The sequence below is a fragment of the Triturus cristatus genome, chromosome 10, assembly GCF_964204655.1.
Source record: "Triturus cristatus chromosome 10, aTriCri1.1, whole genome shotgun sequence".
In the NCBI taxonomy this organism is placed as follows: domain Eukaryota; kingdom Metazoa; phylum Chordata; class Amphibia; order Caudata; family Salamandridae; genus Triturus; species Triturus cristatus.
In genome coordinates, this window is record NC_140593.1 from 1199320120 (window position 1) to 1199340086 (window position 19967).

Consider the following 19967-nt stretch of genomic DNA (forward strand, 5'->3'; position numbering starts at 1 on the left):
GCCTGTGTGACCACCCAAGGGGTGCTGATAAGGCCAAAGGGTAGCACAGTGAACTGAAAGTGCTTGTGGCCTACCTTGAACAGCAGGTAACGCCTGTGGGCAGGCAGGATGAGGATGTGAAAATACGCATCCTGCATGTCCAACACTACCAGCCAGTTTCCTTGGTTTAGGGCAGACAAGACCTGAGCCAGCGTGAGCATCTTGAATTTCTCCATTTTGAGGAAGAGATTTATGGTTCGAAGGTCTAGAATAGGACAAAGGCCTTTGTTCTTTTTGGGTACCAGTAGGTAGCGGTAATAATAACCACTGCCTACTTCTGATATCGGAAACCTTTCTGTAGCCATCTTGGCCAAGATACCTGTCACTTCCTCTTGGAGCAAAATAAGATGATCCTCCGCCAGTCATTCTTGAGATGGCGGTAGAGGGGGAGGGAAGGACTGGAAAGGGAGGCAGTAACCTCTTTGAATGATCGGCAAGACCCATTCATCCGATGTTAGGGATTATGGACTGTCAAGGGTGGAGATGATGTTGGTTTCTCCCTCCAACTGGACACCCATGATCTTGCAGAACCAAACTAGGAGGACTTACAGCCTGCAGCTTTCGGGGGGTGGGGGGTGAGAGTGGTCAAAGACATACGGCTACTTTTCCCGCAAGGTTGTAATGCACTGCATTCACTTCCTCGCACAACTTGGGAAGTCTGTGCAGGACGGTGGCTAGGGTATGGCTAGTGCAGTTAAAAGCCCCTTCCATTGCCACAAAAAGGGCAAGAAGCAGACTGGGGGCGAGGTGTCACTGACATGCCCAAGGACCGGGCTGTAGCCCGCGAGTCTTTGAAGCTATCCAGCCCTGAGTCTGTCTTCTCTCTGAAAAGATGAGTCCCATCAAAGGGTATGTCTAGTAGGTTGGCCTGGATATCACACGAAAAGTTAGTTGTTCTCAGCCAGGCTTGGCACCGCAAGGCCACTGTCGACGAAACCGTTCTGCTCAACGAGTCAGTCCTATCCAGACCACACTTAATGGTGAATTTGGCTGCATCCCTCCCATCTCTCACTGCTTGGAAGAGCACAGCCCGGGCCTCCTCCTGGACTTGAGGCAGCACTTGTGCAGCCGTTTACCATAAGCAATGTTAAAAACGGCCCAATAGGGATGCACTGTTCACTGACCGCAATGCTAGTCTGGCAGAATAAAACATCTCCTTCCCAAGTGCATCCAGTCTCTTGAATTTCCTGTCTGGGGGAGCAGAAGGGAACGCGATATGGTATGTTGAGGTTTGAACTACCAAGCTCTCCAGGGTAGAATATTTGGCTGAGGAAACTTGGATCACCGGGGGCAGGGCGATGGCAGCGTGCTATTTTCCTGTTCACAGGGGCCCCTGTGCTAGGCTTGGACCAAGTGCCTACATGAACATCCGTCAGTGTTTTACTGAAGGCAAAAGGGGTTTTGATGAGAAAGCCCCAGGCTGAAGCATTTCTGTCAAGAGGTTAGTCTTGACCTGCACCAAGGGCGGCTCCAGGTCAAGGACCTCTGGTGCCCACTTCACCACCATAGTATAAGACGCTCCCTCCTCCATAGCCACAGTAGGTGGAGAGAGCATAGCAGCATCTGGAGAGGTGTCCAGTCCACTGGCTTCCACAAGCTCCTCATACCAGTCCAACTTCTCAGCATGAGTGCCTAACTGGTGTTCTATAGGGTTCAGTGACCCCTTCCACTCTTCTCCCATGCCTGTAACTTCCCCCAAAACGTTCAGGCAACAACCTGGAGCCCTTGGGCTCCATCGGCATTGTTATTGGTGTTGCAAGATGCCGTTCTGACTCCGAGTCATCGGGAATCAGAATGAGGCTGGCGCCAGGGAAGGTCACGTTGGTATGACCGGCCTTCATCTATGTGGAACATGGTGGGGCGTCTTACGACCCCGCAGGGCACGAAGGTGCACCAGAGGGGTTGGCCCGCTCATATACTTGGTGCATGGCCTCGTAAAACTCTTTTATTTAAGCTGGGGTCGCTCTGGATCCCCGGAAATGGGGGAGGCGCAGAGTTGGACCAGGCAACAGCTCTGAAAAACCATGCCACGAACTTCGATGTTCCTCACTCATCTCGTCAGTTCTCGACGGACAAGGTGAAGTTGAAGTCCGTCTAGACTTCTTTTACTACTTGTGCTACTTCCCTGATTGTCCCGAGGACCTCAACTGCACTGAAGACGACTAGGGGCTCCTGAAGCAGTCCTGCAGACCTGTGACGCAGGCGTAAGGATTTGACACTGTGATCTCGTATAAGTGGTGCAGTGAAATCTCATAGATTTCACTGCACCACTTCTATGAGCCCTTTTTATGGGGGAACGCCCACACTGCATACATTATACATGATGCAGGTATAAAGTAGAGCAGGGGTTTACAAAGTGATGCCTCTGCCTCGATGTGTCACTTTGTAAATATGGCGCAGTGTGGTGCATTGTTTGTGCCACCACAGTGTCATAAAAAAGTGATGCAATGCCGGCGTAAGGCCACATAAATAAGGCACAAAGTTCTAAGCTGTACTATCAGTAGCTCTTTAATGGCAGTTTATAGGTTAGCGTGCTATATTAGGATTGTAACTTATGAACTGAAAGTAAAAATAAAATCTCCATGACAAAAGCCATGAATCGCTGAGCTATCCACATAAAAAAAAGGTTTGGGATCTGCATGGTACATATTCTTTGCAGCAGATATATTAACCCTTTGCACTACTTTATGGTGAGCCAAAATTGCCACAAGACAAAACTCCCGACCTCTCTCCCTTAGAGGTATCTTGACATTTTTGCTGTTCACTGACAACTGCTAGACACACAAGGAACTCTGCAGTAGGTGATTTTAAACCCATAAGTTTTGATCCCAATCAGGGGGAAAAGAACTGATGAAAGGCCTGGTAGGACGATCGAGAAGAAGTGATGGGGAAGGCTACGATGAGAACATACGAGGGGTCCTAGAGAAAGGCTTTCCAGCTGCCCCACAGTCACCCTGACCGAAGATTCAGACAGAGGAAAGCTTGTAGTGTCCTGCGAGACACGTTCTAGTGTCCCGCAGGAAGTTGCACTTCCAGCCACTCCCTTGAGGGCTGGACACACTGCACCCGACACCCATCCATCACGGGTGTCACGAGTGACGTGCCCCGCTAATAAAAAAGGCCCGGGTGCACGTGCTCGTGGCCAGTTACGATACTGCAGATCCTGGTGTCCGTCTCTGTCATTGTCACAATGCGGGCCTGAGGCCCGACTTTACATTGGCGACGAGGTGGGTGGCTGACCCCGCATGCCCGCTGTTTCCTCGCCCCATGAGGAGATAATGAGCCGCCGCCGTGACGGTGGTATTTGTCGAGTCTGGCATCGCGACGCGGCCCTGCATTGGAGGAAGATGACACAGAGACTGGCTGTCTCCCTCTGACATCGCCCGGCGGATGGAGAAGTGGACGAGCACCCCACAGCGGCAGCATGAACGCAAAGGACAGCAAAAGTCTCCCCATCGCGCCGTGGTGTGGCCGCCGCCACACTCAAGCAGTCGCCGCCACAAGTAAAGCACTCTGCGATCCATACTGCACAGCGCCCGAGAGCGGACCTGCCACCCCCGAGCCGATTGCGCTCCCTGCTTCCACAGCTGGAAAGTAAGAAAGAGGAGGCGCCGCAGCGACAATAGTGTGCGTACCCCCATGTTACTGCCCACAGCCACGGACAGCACGACAGCACCGTCACAGGGCACGATGAGGCCCGGCCTGCTAAGGTGACGCACGCGGCCGGCACCTGCCCCACGGCACGCTACGGCGCAATCTTTTACACAGCTAGCACCGAAAAGAGAGTGGCGAGTGCCCCCAGGCCCCTCCGTGTATGAAGCTCAAGCAACCGCACTGGCGCGGAGCTGAATCCAATACACGGGTGCGCGGAAGCACGAAGGTCGTCACCCGCCAGCTTTGCCATTGAGAAAGAAAACTGTGGCTGTTTCTCACCCCGGGTGAAACCTGCACCGAGGTGAGCCGGGACAGTGAAGCACACGCCCGCGGGACCCGTACTGGAGGCACCTCCGTCGCGGCCAGCAAGCCGTCCAGCCCAGATGCACCGCTCCCAGCAATCAGGTGAGCCCGGGGAGAGCGCCAACCCCCTCAATGCCCTCAATGTGCCTGCCGCTGTACCCATAGGCCGCCCCCACGAGCGCAAGGTCATGCGACCTCTATGGGCAGGAAATAAGTCGGATGCCCCCACCCGCTCCTTCTTACCGCCGAAGCACCAGGAAGCTCCTGCACGCGGACAGCTGCCCAGCATAGACGCGCCACAGAGGGAAGGGGCATTGGCGCGGCGAGAAGCCCGAGGCTGGACGCTGGCGACGCGCTCCACCGCCTGCACACAAGAAGGAGGCCGCAGCAGCCAGAACAAAACCAGCACACAGCGCCATCTAGCGGCCGGCTGTCGCGGAATGGAATTACTTGCTCAAAGGTGAAGGCACGGCCACGACGACGCTCCAAGGCACCAAGCAGTAAAACGGAGAGATGCTACCCCCGGTAGAAACACGCCCAGCGCCCGAGTCGCCCGCGGTGGGCTGAGCTGAAGCACAGGCGGCAATTCGCAGACACACCAGCGCGGGAGGGCACTCAACAGGACGGCGTCTCAGGTAGAGGTGAGCCTATGATTAAAGGAGTGACAGCGCCCCCACAGCCGGCCCCACGCCAAGGCTCGGGTGACACAGTCCCCTACATCTCCAGAACTGCTGACGCCAAAACCATCCCTGCATTGCACGGCCAATTGCCCGCAGACGAAAGGAAGCACAGAGCACCGCGCAGAGAGAGCGGTGCGTGCAACAGTAGTGCCCTAGCACAACACAGCATCGGAGGTCAGCAGCAGGCCATGCCTCACACAGCGGGACTCCCATAAGACACTGCCGCCATCTGAGCCAGTGGGTTTTCCTCTTCATTGTGCTGGTCCCAAAGAGCCCTGTTTGTCGCCAGGCTGTCTGCTAGTACAGTGGCCTGAATGGCAAGCTACCGCAGCCAGCATCCGGCCGATGAGGGGCTACTTCACACCGGGTAAGGGAACCAAACGAGGACAGTTGAGAGCACCGAGACTACGCTACAACCCCACACTGGCATCTACCGGAGGCTGCAGTGTTGGCAACCACAGCGCCACCTGGTGGCCCCTACCACAGTGCCTCCCACGAGCTTCAGCAGGAACTGTGTAACAACGTCGGCTAAAAGAGCCCAGTGGCTACAAGGAGCACCGAGGAGAAACTACTAACCCTGCAAAGGAGGGCAGCGCATGCTCAACTACAAGCAAGGCACGCGCCTGAGCCCTGCTCCCAGTGCCACTGCGGAGATCAGCGGAAGGGTGGCCTCAGCTGGTCAAGGAAGAAGAGCACCAACCCGCACCCAGCAAAGGAAAACCAGGAGGCCAAGACCACCCCAGCACAGGAACCTGTTGGTTAGCAAAAGACAGCAAGCCCCAAGAGGAACACACAAAGGCGGGGTGAGGTGCACGCCACCCCAATAAGTCACTTTGACCTTCTAAGGGACAAGACTGCTGCATAGAACTGAGCGCTCCCAGAAAAGCCTGACAATTCTCCAGCCCTAGCAACACCGACCAAGCTCAAGCACCGACACCAAGGGGCCTGCAACACACGCCCCATCACCACAAGTGGAAGGCCAGCCGCACCCAAAGCCACCACCAGTGAAGAGGCCGCATCACCCGCCCTTTCTGGTGAACGGGCACAACCGCCAACCACACTGCAGACACACCAGTTGCCGGAGGAGAACGCCAACGGCAAAGACGGATCACCCGTGGTCCGAAGCACGCAGAAGACCACGCCAGTGAATCCGACTGCACGGGCAGGCGCCTGGGAGATAGAGACATCCCTACAAAGAAACACAGCTGAATGCAGCACAGAGAGCGACCACGTCCCCACTGCACCAGCGAAGCCCCGCAGTGGGCTGAAAGCAACACAGGGTCCTCCTCAACACAGCCTCAAGATGGAGTCGGCGGTGACCCACGACAGGCAAGAGAGGAGTCGCACCCGCAGCGGCCCGAAAACGTCACAGTGTCCGTGACACAGTGTCCTCCTCAACACAGCCTCAAGATGGAGTCGGCGGTGACCCACAACAGGCAAGGAAGGAGTCGCACACTCCACGTGGCCGGCCGCCACAGCAACAGGCGCTCCAACGCCAGCGACACGCGACTGGACGTCGCGTCGCCCAGCAAGCAAGGAGCGCGCCGGAGCGAAGGCAGAAGCCGGCGCCATGACAGCGCCGCCTCGAGGTCCAAGCGCAACGCCCTCAAAGAAAGAAGAGTGACAGCCCTGTCACCCTGAAAAAGCGGAAAACACAGGTAGACTGAACAGACCGAAAAAAGGAGAAGACCAGGGACTCACAGCAAGCCAAGAGCTCACCCTGACACATCTGGCAGCCACCAAGGCGGACAACCGTCCCTGGACACAGCCTCACAAGAGAACCGAACGTAAGCCGCAGCAGTCGCAAACCGCGTCCCTCCACAACGCGTCTTCAGGTGAACGGTCACTCCCCAAGCGTCGGCTGTCCAAGTCAAGTGGCATCCCTGCTCCTGTCCGCAGGTGCCATCGGTGAAGATCTGCCCTGAGTGTCCGTCCTCACACCGCCTCAAGATGGAGTCGGCAGTGGCCCCCAAGCCAGGCAAGAGAGGATCAACACACTCTACGTGTTAAGCCGCCATGGACACTCAACATCAGCAAGGCGGAGGCACGTGGCTGCCCATGTCCATCCTAACATCCGAACCCTCCCAGCAAGCCACCAACACCTGTCATTCCGATCACCACATAGCTGGTAGCCATCACCACGCCAGTCATCAGCACATGCGTCAAACACCACCTCCCGAGTACCGATGGACTGGAGTCTGAAACCGTTGCCACACAAGCCGACTAAAGGGAACCAGCAACCACCTGTGAACTGGGCCTACACCGGAACCGCGGCAGCGAGTGCAAGTCTTGACCAACAATCATCCACCTGTGAGGGTTGTGCGTGCGACCAAGCAACGGCTCCTCGGCGGTCCTGCAGCTGCCACCAGATGGCACCCAAGCAGCGGCTCCAGTGCAGCCTTCCTATAGTCCCGCAGCAACCCCGATGACGGGCCTCCCCAGGCGGGAGAGCGAGAAGAGACATTGCCCCACCAACAGGGTACCGGTCACAGCCACGTGGTTCCACAGGGACAGTCGGTCCAGCAACACCTCTGTGAACTCTCACGTTAGACTCCATCCATTGTCATGACGCAGCCCACCAAAAGAACTGTTAGATCTCACCACAGACCATCACCGACGTCAGCCAAGAGGAAGCCATGCAAGACACTTCATTGTCAGCGAACGGACGGTATGCAGCGGACATCTCCAAGCCAGCGGTCGTGCCCTGAGTCCCTCAGGTTAAATTACGAGTGCCCGCGGAGAAGGTTCTGCTGCAAGCCAAGGTCACCAGCCCTCGTCTGATGTCATCCTGCCACCTGACTCGAGGAAGCTGATGGACCCTGTGGTATTTCATCAACTGTGTTTTTCCCCACAGGTTGGACTTGACTTCTTGTTTTGTCCTTCAATAAAGTTGGGGAGGAATGTAGTGTCCTGCGAGACACGTTCTAGTGTCCCGCAGGAAGTTGCACTTCCAGCCACTCCCTTGAGGGCTGGACACACTGCACCCGACACCCATCCATCACGGGTGTCACGAGTGACGTGCCCCGCTAATAAAAAAGGCCCGGGTGCACGTGCTCGTGGCCAGTTACGATACTGCAGATCCTGGTGTCCGTCTCTGTCATTGTCACAATGCGGGCCTGAGGCCCGACTTTACAAAGCTGTGCTTCTGGTTAAGGAGTTTGGCTTTCGACATGAAGAAATCAAAACCTTATAAAAGAGGTTATTTAATATTGCTTGGATGGATTTGTTTCCCTCAGTGCTTAATTTGATCCAGTGGTTTCCGGTGCTCGGCACCAGCACTTAATTGTTGGCACAGACACTAAACTGTAGACACCAGCACTTATGACAGCTGCCTCATGGTGCCCCTGTTTGTATAATTCAGAGATGGGAGGAACAGCAATTGTTTATTTATTCAGTATGCTTTGGGGCCTGAAATAGGCTGAATTGTCACACTCGTAGCATTGTGCTGGTTAGTAGTTGTGCAGGTAATGCCACTAGCAACGCTAGCAGTGACGATGGGTAGTGGAAGCTGCAGTGGCCTCCTGATTAGAGCCCTGGCACTTTACAAATGAAGCCCTGGTTTCCCTCCAGCGTACAGCAGCGGTCCTGGGTGGCCGCCTCCTCCATCAGTGGTAGGCTGCATTACGAGGGATGCTGTAGACGCCTCAGATTCCTGGCATAGGCAGGCGCCGGAGCCCCATACGTGCACACATAGCTCCGGCATCACTAATGTTCTATCTATATTATAGCCGCCGCCACTTGGCATCCACGATCATGTTTAATTGCCGCAGTTATTTATAGGTTTAAGTGTAGATTTTGTCGCATTCGGTTTCTGATTTCCACCAGTAGAAGGTCACCCGTGCTGAATCAGCAGATGGGCCTGTATATAAGAAGGGATGGCGTCCCACTGCTGCAGCTTCAGACTTTCCGGTAAGTGCAGCAGCTCTGGGCGTAGATTTAAGTCGTTTTACAGCTCGTTTGAGGATGTGCAGGAAAGGTACCTCTCAAGAACTCCCACAGTTAAGGCTCCCTTCATACCCTCAGGCACCCTTTTCCCCTCACACCGAGTCCTGACAAAACTAAGCATTGTGACAAAAATGAAGCATTCCTAATTTAAAGTGGAAAAGCATGCACGTAGCTCAAGTTGCAAACAAGCAAACTGTGATGTGATGTTTGATCTGAATGACTTATGTGCTGTGCTTTCTTACAGGGGCTCCGTGAAGGTTTTGGTTTCTGAAGCTAAAGGCATTGGGAGGTAAGACTCGAGTCCACTGAGGAGGACATGAAAGCAAGAATCAACAGGGTGTCATCGCCGGCTTCTGCACCTTTGGTTGCACACCCCTGTGGTCCTTGCACGGGTACTCAGTGCTGAGCTGGATTAGTCCGAGTCCAACGGGAACTCCTACAAGTGAGCGAGGTGGTGGGCAGAGAAGCCTCCCTAGAGCCAGTGTGCGGGTGCACTCCCCCCAGGAGGTTGCACTCCCCCCCCCCCCCCCGATGCTGCACCCTAAATAAACAGGGGAACACCGACACGGGCTCCAGACTCAGGTGAGGCCTCCCATCCACAGGCACTGCCTGGGACCGGCAAGGTTCTGGTGAGAGGAGGCGCAACAGATAACTTAGCAGTGTTCCCACCAAGAAAAGATCTTTGTAGCTTCGCCGTCGTTCATTTGAAGGAAGCACCCACAATGTCAAAGGCACAGTAAAGTCCAAGATCTAACTTTACGACTTTTGGTATTCAGAAAGGGCATTTACCAGTAGTACATGCAAAGGGCATTTACGAATAGTAAATGCCCTTTGTGAATACCGAAAGTCGTAAAGTTAGACTTTCGTCTTATTTTTCCTTTGTGAATCGGGCCCCAGGCTTGCTGCGCTTCTGGCCAAGAGGCCATTCCCGTGAGTCTGGGATGTAGTCACTCCCGCAAAACTCCACTATTTCCAAACCTCTGACGTTCAGACTTTAATAGCAGAAGGTAAATGGGGGTTGCAAAGAAGTTTAATTCAGAAAAACTGGGCAGCACATGTCACCCTTATAATGCACTCTTGGACAAAATAGAACACCCCCACGACTAGCTCTGAGATCCGTGGATACCTTTTCTTCGCTTTCTGAACTGGTGGAAGAGCTGCAAAGTGTAGAATATACTCTACCATTACATTAGAGTAAGGATGGCTTTAGACTGCTGTGCATGTACCAAATCATATCCAGGAAACGCAAATAACTCATATTAAGAGGCCAACTTCTGAGACCGACCTGGAACACCTTATTTATTTATTTATGCAATTTATATAGCGCACAAATACCCTGGGGTGTCTCGGCGCTGAATTTCAAAAATTCAACAAGTCTCTGTATGGCACGAATAACAAAATCCGTGTTTATTTTAATTGAAAAAAAACTTCCGTATGAAGGTAAGGGTTATTCCTTGTTTCCTCCCACTGGAATGGCACATTTCTCAAGAGCTGTAGATGAAGTAAAACTAACACGGTCAAACCAGGGAGGGGCACATAGTCCCATCTAACAAGCTACTGTAGTGCACCTTCCAGCAGTCTGGCCTGGGGTTACCCCCTTCCTGGCACCTGTTCAGTGTGAGACAAATTGTCATTTGCTTCCCAGTTGGGTCTCTGAGGCTGGATCGCCAGTCAGCCCTCCAGGGGACTGAAGTCGACTCTCACTTTATGAAGAGGGTTTTATTACAGCGCTTAGATGCCACTGCTAGTTAAATAGCTGCTTGTGGGTCGTTAACTATGTATTTATGGAGCCTGACTGACTTTCATGGGGCCATAACTTTGAGCCTTTAATGGCCTCAGTTGGGATTCCCTACATTGTGAGGCAGATTGGTGTAACTCTTAGGCGGTGGTCAGTCATTGCTTGGTGCCGCTGTCCCATATTTAACAGAATGCGCTTAAAGAAACTCTTCCTTCGAACAGATGCACCGTTAAGAGAGCCTTCTCTGCAGCTTTTAGACAGCCCCCCCACCCGAGCAGTGAAACACAGAATTGGAACACTGCACTGGGGATTCAGCCCCATCCAGGTGGAGGCTGCACTGACACTCGCCTGTAGTGAGAGATCATTTCCCCAGGCACTCAGTACTCCAGCCTGGACCTCAGGCAGGGCGAGTGACTGCCAACAACAGCACGCTCGGCCCTGCTTCATCACCTGGGAGATCAAAATGCAATATCTCCCATTCCATAATGCGTGAACTTCTAGGACCATCTGGTCCCAGATGATGAACACCTTCTGTGAGGGGCTGCCAAGGCCACCCAGCCAAACCCTTCATGGAACTCCTCAGCACGGTGGGCATCACCCTCTGTAGTCCATGGGGGAACCGGGCACCTCCTGGGGCATAAACCCAGCTTCAATGGCACATTCTGCAAAGCTGCATTTGACTTGAAACTGTGAAAGTTATCAATAAAGGGGATGGAAATTGTAGACAGGTGCATTTTATGTATAGTCTACAAAATCACATGGTGTTTTTGGGGTCGCGAGCAGCCCTTCTCTGCCTAGAGGCACTTACCATAAAAGATATGGCACACACCAACTTGTTGTAGGACACTACTGAACAGTCAATCACCAGGGACAGTACATTACCCTACAAAATGCATGCATAAGTGAAGGAATGACGTGAACACATGTTTAATGTGCAACATTCAACTGAGGGATAGGTCTGCTTTCTAAAGCTAAGATTCTGACACCTGTGTCATTTTTTCATTGAGCCCCTTTCAATGTATAGAATGTATGATAATCCACCTGGTAGGAGCGGGGTGAGAGAAGGAAATGAGTTAGATATGTGTGGCTGAAATGGCCGAAGAGGGTATTTATGTTTCGCAATATTACAGGAGTTTCTTTGAGAGAGCACATCCAAATGAATTAAACTCCCTCTACAATCTATAGTTTTTCGTCCATTTATGTAAAGATTCTTGCACCTAATGCACATTTCAGTCTGTTTTCCTTGGAAGATTAGTTTGCTTAGTGTGCTGGCTAGTGACAATAAGGCCAACCTTTCCCAAAGTTCACCAGCCGCCACTGAGTCAACACACAGTGAGGACTGAACCCTTTCTGCGACAGTGTGAGCTGGCAGTGTGCTGAAGGCGCAGGCTGGAGAGCGCTGGAAACGCATCAGGTCTTTCAAGCACAGCAGGCTTCACGCATGATGCAGCACAGCAAAGGGGATGATTGCTCTGCAGAGCCCCAGTCAGGCTCCAGCTACATAAATGCTGGCCTCTCTGCACCGACTACCATAGGGCTCCAATCCGAGGGAATTGTGCGGTGGCTTTGGTGACTTGGACTCCTATCCACAGAAGAGTGGACAGAGACCATGAGCTCATCCCACGCAGGCCTCTGAACAGACTGGAAATGACGACAAGCGTTTATCTTTACCTGATCAGAGTCAACCACCGACCCAGAAGTGCAACTCTGCACTGAGCTGCCCGACTGAACTGGTGTGGTTATGGGTGATATTTCGAGCTCCATCCAATATACATAATTAGCAACGGCTGAAAGGCCATTCGTATTTCCCACTCACCACATTTAAAGATACGCAGAGGTATGTTTGCAGGAGTAACATGTATTCTTTATAACTGACTTGTTTTTTTAACCCTAGTGACTGTCGGCAGTCATGTCGTCGGACTCGGAAATGGCGGTGTTTGGGGCGGCTGCGCAGTACTTGCGTAAGTCTGAAAAGGAAAGGTTGGAAGCCCAAAACAGGCCATTTGATGCCAAGAACACCTGCTTCGTAGATGACGAAAAAGAGCTCTTCGTCAAAGGAACCATCACGGCCCGAGAGAGTGGCAAAGTCACCGTGAAGACCGACGATGGAAGGGTAAAAATAATCTTATACCAAGAATGGCGTAAACAAGCCTAGCATCAGAATGCAGCCAGACATCTCTGCTCAACTCCAACTTTATCTTTGCCTGTCTTTCCTTCTTTCTAGACTGTAACAGTCAAAGACACTCAAGTCTACCCCCAGAATCCTCCCAAGTACGACAAGATTGAAGACATGGTCATAATGACCCATCTGAATGAAGCCTCCGTGCTGTTTAACCTCGCCGAGCGCTACGCAGCCTGGATGATCTACGTGAGTACGAATGGGGAAGTTCGAAAGGTCACTAGACATATCTCAGACACCCCCAAAGAATGTCCAGCCAATGAGCGCAGCCTGTGCTTTGCCGCCCGAAAAGCAAACCTATGTACACCTTTGAGACTTATCACACTGACTTGAGGAGTGCCGAGGGGCCCCTCTTAATTCAGTCCATTTAGCTCCACAAACTAAATGAAGCAGCCATTTGCTCGTCACAGGTTAAGGTTATGTTTACCCAGAGGGGGTTTACACCCATAAAACAGTTTACATAAATTAGCCTACTGAATATTAGCAACACACACAATAGCTTCAAATTGCAGAGAACGTTGTTAGTATTTACATAAGACATATAGGCAAACGAAGCTTTATGTAAAAGAGTATCTCCCATACATTCCATGAAGCCAAGCAGAGAATATCACACTCTTACTTATGTACATGACTTCTCTGGAGGGAAGAGACCCACCATTAGTACCAGAAGCAGACGCTAAATACAGAGAGTGGACCTCTGCCACCAATCCCAACCACCAACCACTGACTCCCCAGTAGGTATGATGCCTGCCCCAAGCAGAGGCTAAATACAGAGAGTAGACCGCTGACCAATCTCAACCATCAACCACTGAGTCCCCAGTAGGTATGATGCCTGCCCCAAGCAGAGGCTAAATACAGAGAGTCGACCTCTGCGACCAATCTCAACCACCAACCACTGAGTCCCCAGTAGGTATGATGCCTGCCTCAAGCAGAGGCTAAATACAGAGAGTGGACCTCTGACCAATCCCAACCACCAACCACTGAGTCCCCAGTAGGCACGATGCCTTCCCCAAGCAGAAGCTAAATTCAGAGAGTGGACCTCTGCGACCAATCCCAACCACTGAGTCCCCAGTAGGTATGATGCCTGCCCCAAGCAGATGCTAAATACAGAGAGTGGACCTCTACGACCAATCCCAACTACTGAGTCCCCAGTAGGTATGATGCCTGCCCCAAGCAGAGGCTAAATACAGAGAGTGGACCTCTGCGACCAATCCCAACCACTGATTCCCCAGTAGGTATGATGCCTGCCCCAAGCAGAGGCTAAATACAGAGAGCGGAACTCTGACCAATCCCAACCACCAACCACTGAGTCCCCAGTAGGTATGATGCCTGCCACAAGCAGAGGCTAAATACAGAGAGTGGACCTCTGTGACCAATCCCAACCACTGATTCCCCAGTAGGTATGATGCCTGCCCCAAGCAGGAGCCTGTGCAAAACAATGGTTCTGGTAAAGATAAAAGGTCAGCAGATGGCAAAAATAAGCATTGATAAACTCAACAGACCTGGCACTGGTCTAGTGCATACACACAGTCACGCACGCACACACACACAAACACATACACATGCGCACACAAACACATACACACACACACACTCATGCACATCAAGTTGAAGTGCAAATGCATAGCAAAGACATGCAGGTATCCACAAATTCCAACAAATTCTGCATTCATATAGGCACAAATCCATTTATAACTACACACATAACGACGCACATGTATACCTAACAGCACTCATGCAGGTTTAGTATCAAGTATTTATCTATGCACTGTTTTAACAATGCATGGCAGAGCAGATCTGGGCATGGGCTGTGAGGAAGAGATTAGCCTAATAATAGCTTTTCATTGGTGCCTGACTTTAACAGGGCCGCCATCAGTAAAGCGGCTGCACTCACAAGTCTTTAACTTGTGCAACGCGTCACAGAGATAAATGAAGGACTTGGAATGCATTATATGTCCTAGTAGGTGCTGGAAATTCTGCACCTGTAGTTTGTGATATTTATTCAACACTATCCCACAGCTTTATGAAGGCTGGGCCAGGGGCGTGGCGATGTCGTGAAATGTCCTATTCTTTGTCTGGGTGTGTTAGAGCTGGGGAGGGGGAGACGAGATGTCTTCAGAGAAGGTAATTCTTCCCCTATTGATACTTACCCCAGGCCCATTGAAAAATGTAAACAGACATTATACCTTAACTCACACTGTCTCACAAGCCAATCACAGAATGGCTTTTCGTTGCACTCATACAAAATGTGACTGGCATTGCCTAGTAGATGAAGGGTTCAGGACCAGTCTCCAACTCTACACATACTGTCGTTTGGAATGAAGCAAAGTGAGAATGACAAATGGCTGAAGCAGACATACCAAAAGCCACTTTCTATAGTTAGTATCACTAAGACTATGATGCGTTCATCTTTGAGTTTATAACAGACTGGAGAACCAGCCAAAGCTGTCCCTAGTCCACACTCAAAGAGTAACTCAGTGCACTCCTTTACACTAAGCAACAAACATACAAATATTGACTATCTGGGAACTATATACTGATTGATACTATACAATAGCTTGTGCAAAGCTACAGTTTAACAAACCTACGAGAATGCAGCAAACATGGTAGGAGACAAGAAAGCACTGAGAGGGCAAGCAGGTTAGTGGGAGCTTAAGAAGGCCAGACACAGCGGCGGCTCCTCCATTAAGGCGGAGGAGCGCAACCCCACTGCTTTCTGAGCAGTGAATTAAGGAATCATAAAATGATAATAAAGCATGTTAGTATCATTTAAGTTAACCACCACCCCTGTGCTCCCCTCCCGTGCTCCACCCACGCTTCCTCCACCCACCCTACCACTTTTTACTTGTATCGGCCACCACTGCTAGACATCCCTTTGTGCATCACCACCCTGTTCCACCAATTCAAGAGACTAAACCTGTGCTCCCAAAGCACACCAGCAAACTCAGCCCAAAATGGAAAGATCCACATATCTGGGCAGTAGATGCATGCCACGTTTAGGGTCTATCACAATACAAAAGATAACTTATCTCCACAATGCAGAGAAGCACCCAAAATGATTTACGTAGATTAAAACCTGTGGTCATAACAGCGTGGCAGTCACCACTTTGTAGTTATGGTTCAGGACAGTCTGCCTTTGAAAAGGCATTTTTTGAGATGCTGATAGCTTTTAACCCCATAAACATATATGCATCGAATTTGGCCATTGCATGCGTAGTCTAGTGAGTCCCGGCATGACAATTTTCATGCAGATCCTTGCAGGGGAAACATTCTGCTTGCACGTAGTCAATAGTGCTTAACAGATTTACATCAAACTTCACCTGGACCTAGAACCCTACTCAGAAAGTGCTTCCTTTGGTGTAGTATCATTCCCTTTAGTATTTTTGGAGATATAAGCCTGTAGAAATGGTGCAGAGCAGTCTCGAAAGTTTAGCACTTTTTTATTCTGTGCTCTTTTAAGTCATGATTCAGTCATTTGAGCCTCCTGTCAATCACATTTGGAGTTTTTGACAAATGTCATTGGCTGGTGAAGGCCTCTGGAAATAATTTTTTTGCCATCTTGAATACATAAGTCAAGTTTGATTCAGGACGTCTGAGCTGTGGGGGGGGGGGAATGCACAATAATGGGCAGACCTCAGTTCCACCCCAGGGGAGTGCTAAGGGGCACCCAGTGACGTGCAAAAACTCAAGTACCACAAGAATAAAACGCGAACAGAGTAAGTCGCCATTTCAAGTAGTGGATTTGATTTTCATTTTGGGAATAAATTGCGAACTGGATTCGGTTTATAATTTTTAAGACGGTAAAAAAAGACAGAAAGCGCATGGCTCAGGGAGACGAAGAGAGATAGAGAGGGAGCAAACAAAGAAAGAGGTGGCAGGTGAGGTGGAGACCTTGGGTGTGGGCCAACCCCGCTGCGCACTATCAAAGACCATGCACAGTGGGAGCTGGTGTTGGTAAAGTGTATTATGAAAAAAAAACTTACAATTCACTGACAAAGTTGAAAATAGATTTATTCCTTAAATTATTTTGCTTTGGCCGGCCATTAATTTTTACATTTAATAAAAATCCCTTTCTTTAATTTCAGACTTACTCTGGTCTTTTCTGTGCCACTGTGAACCCCTACAAGTGGTTGCCAGTGTACAACCCCGAGGTAGTGGCTGCTTACAGAGGCAAGAAGCGCCAGGAAGCCCCACCTCACATCTTCTCCATCTCTGATAACGCCTATCAGTTCATGTTGACAGGTAATGGTTTACTTGATTTAACAGTTATGATTTCTACTGAAATATAGCATTGCTTAACGCAATCTTTTCTGACATTCCTTGAACAGATCGTGAAAATCAGTCTGTCCTGATCACGTAAGTAATACATCATTAGTAGAAAATTGATGAGCTTAATTTACATCACCAGCTTTATGTGGCTGAGGCACTTAAATGAATTGTTCTGAATTTCCTATTTCTCTACAGAGGAGAATCTGGTGCAGGAAAGACTGTGAACACCAAGCGCGTCATCCAGTACTTTGCAACAATTGCTGTTGGTGGTGGCGACAAGAAAAAAGAGGCCGCCGGCACAGGCAACAAGATGCAGGTTTGTTTCTCTGTTCAATTCATTTTAACACCACACACTATATGTATGTCAGACAACGTAATTGATGATGAAACCTTGGTTCTCTAATAGGGAACGCTGGAAGATCAAATCATCCAGGCTAACCCTCTGCTGGAAGCCTTTGGTAACGCCAAGACTGTGAGGAACGACAACTCATCCCGTTTTGTAAGACTTCCAATTACTTCCAATTCAGGGGTTTGAAGAACCATTTGCTGTCTCTTAATAAACACCCGAAATAATTCTACCCTCTATTTATTTTGTAGGGTAAATTTATCAGAATTCACTTTGGAACCACAGGAAAGCTGGCTTCTGCAGATATTGAAACATGTAAGACATACACACACATATATATGTATACATATATATATATATATATATATATACACACACACACACACACATATCCCAAACGAAAAAGATATATATATATTGAGCAATTTATCATAAATTATGCTTGCATTACAGACCTGCTGGAAAAGTCCAGAGTCACATTCCAGCTGTCAGCTGAGAGGAGCTACCACATCTTCTACCAGATCATGACCAATAAGAAGCCAGAGCTGGTCGGTTAGTATCTAAAATGCTTCAAATCTCCCTTTATCTGCACTCAATAGAAGTATCTGTTAAAAGATGATATTTTAGTAGCGTAAAAAAAAAAAAGAAAAAACATTGTGGTTCACTGAGTCCTGTTTGCTAGTGTAACAGTCAAAGAGAGACAAATGTGTAACTCAGTGAATGATTAATATGATTTAATCAAATAGTCTAGGAGGCAAAATATTGCAGAATTGATATTAAATTGTAGTAAATAAAACATGTGGCCAGAAATCTAAATTCTGCATTGGTGGCTTTCACTAACAAGATCAAAATGTAAACGGATTAATCAGCAATTGCAATCATTATTGACATATTTTCCATTTTTATAATGGAAATGCAGCACCCATTGATGCCTGCAAGAGTTTTTGATAAAAGTACAGCAAACAAATGGAATTCATGAAAAGGTAATTATTTACGCGCTTGCCAAGTGTTTTACTGCATTATTTAATGCATTCTATTTTTTTCTCTCCAACAGAAATGCTGCTCATTACCACGAACCCATATGACTACCCAACCGTCAGCCAGGGTGAGATTGCGGTGAAGAGCATCGATGACGAAGAGGAGCTGCTGGCTACAGATGTAAGTGACAATGAACTGGGGCTTCCTCGCCTACTCACCCAAACCTGCTACAAGAAAGGGGTGTAAAAGTTACCATACATGGTCATCCCATTAAGTTGAGTCTCTCATTCATAAAATACTCCCCCTTATTTCACAACAGAGTGCCATCGATATCCTGGGATTCAACCAAGATGAGAAGATCGCCATCTACAAGCTGACAGGAGCAGTCATGCACCATGGAAACATGAAGTTCAAGCAGAAACAGCGTGAGGAGCAGGCTGAGCCCGATGGCACAGAAGGTAGGGCATGCTATAACCCTCATCTTCGATAATAGCATCAGACTTTAAATGCATTAATTTTAAGAGGATTAATCTCATTATTGAAAGTGAAACTGGCCTTACTGTAGAAAGGTCAACATTAGAGGGGTAAGGAGAAACAACTGCATAACTTCTGATCAGTGTGAGTTGCAGGAATACACTCCCCTAGGCTGAAAGGGTATCCTGCTAAAACATTACGCGTTCTGGGCCCGATGTACAAATCAATTTTACTGTTGTAAAAATCCCAATTCAGGGTTTGCAACCGTAAACATACTTTTTAGGTCTATCCAGACAGGGAGTGAGCTTACAGTGGGCTAACAGCGTGCCCATTTCCTACCATTTATTGGTTTTATTGTCACTCTCATCTGCTTGTTTCTTCCTCAATTGTTTTCCTTCTTCTTGTGTTTTCCTCCCGGTGGAGCATGGCCTCTTTGTGATCCTTTGGACTGGGTGACGTGTATCCTGTAACTTCTCACATATAACGAGCTACCTTTTCCTTTTTCTTTCAACACCCCATGAAAGGGCATGTGTTTACTAGCTCTCTCAGTCTTGTGCTGCTTCATTCTTCCCAACCTCCTGCACTGTGATTCTCCTCACCCCTCCCAGATTGTCTGCAAAGGCACAAAAAGAAGAGTATTTTTGCTGGGGTATAGCTGAATAGCAGACTTTAAGGATTATTTGTATTTAACCTCCTGCATTCTACATATTGCATGAAAGCACTGAAGGACAGGCTCTTTGTAGCACCCAGTGAGCAGGTGTCTGAAGCAGAAGGTGTACTTAGCATGACACTTCTCCTGGAGGCCCCTAAATCTGCTCCCAGGGCCACTGCAGAGGAGAAAATGGCTGAATCTTGTGATTAGTAAAGTCGGCCTTGACAAGCGTTTCCCTTTACATTCTCAAGGGGCCAGATGTATGACCCATTTTTGCATGCGCAAATGGGTTAGCGACCCGTTTGCGCATGCAAAAACTAATAGGGCCATCTACAAACCCTATTTAGCGAGTCGCAATTTATTTGCGACTCGCTAAATAAGGATTTGCGACTCGCAATTAGGAAGGGGCGTTCCAAGGGCGTCCCTTCCTAATTGCGACTCTCTACCCTATGTAAGAATGTTTTGCGATCGCAATTACCGTCGCAAAACCATCACAATTTACCGCCCTCTTCAAGAAGGTGGTAATGCACTTGCAAATGGGAAGGCGTCCCCAGGGGACCCCTTCCCCTTTGCAAATGCAACGCAAAATATTTTTTAGGGGCAGACAGTGGTCCCAGGGACCACAACCTGTACTTAAAAAAATGAAACAAAAACGTTTCATTTTTTTTTTTTTAAATGCATCTCGTTTTCCCTTAAGGAAAACGGGCTGT

General features: G+C 49.5%; 1 protein-coding gene across 1 annotated transcript in view; it reads left to right on the plus strand.

Moving 5' to 3' along the window:
- Positions 1 to 8774: 8774 nt before the first annotated feature.
- Positions 8775 to 19967, plus strand: part of LOC146797040 (myosin-4-like) — a 37489-nt gene continuing 26296 nt past the window's right edge. Inside the window, exons 1-11 of the mRNA XM_085629637.1 lie at positions 8775 to 8910; positions 12254 to 12472; positions 12584 to 12727; positions 16624 to 16780; positions 16867 to 16894; positions 17003 to 17123; positions 17214 to 17306; positions 17405 to 17468; positions 17607 to 17705; positions 18208 to 18311; positions 18451 to 18589. Of these exons, the coding sequence (XP_085485763.1) occupies positions 12269 to 12472; positions 12584 to 12727; positions 16624 to 16780; positions 16867 to 16894; positions 17003 to 17123; positions 17214 to 17306; positions 17405 to 17468; positions 17607 to 17705; positions 18208 to 18311; positions 18451 to 18589 (1153 nt within the window). The 5' untranslated portion in view covers positions 8775 to 8910; positions 12254 to 12268. The remainder of the gene's footprint in view (positions 8911 to 12253; positions 12473 to 12583; positions 12728 to 16623; positions 16781 to 16866; positions 16895 to 17002; positions 17124 to 17213; positions 17307 to 17404; positions 17469 to 17606; positions 17706 to 18207; positions 18312 to 18450; positions 18590 to 19967) is intronic.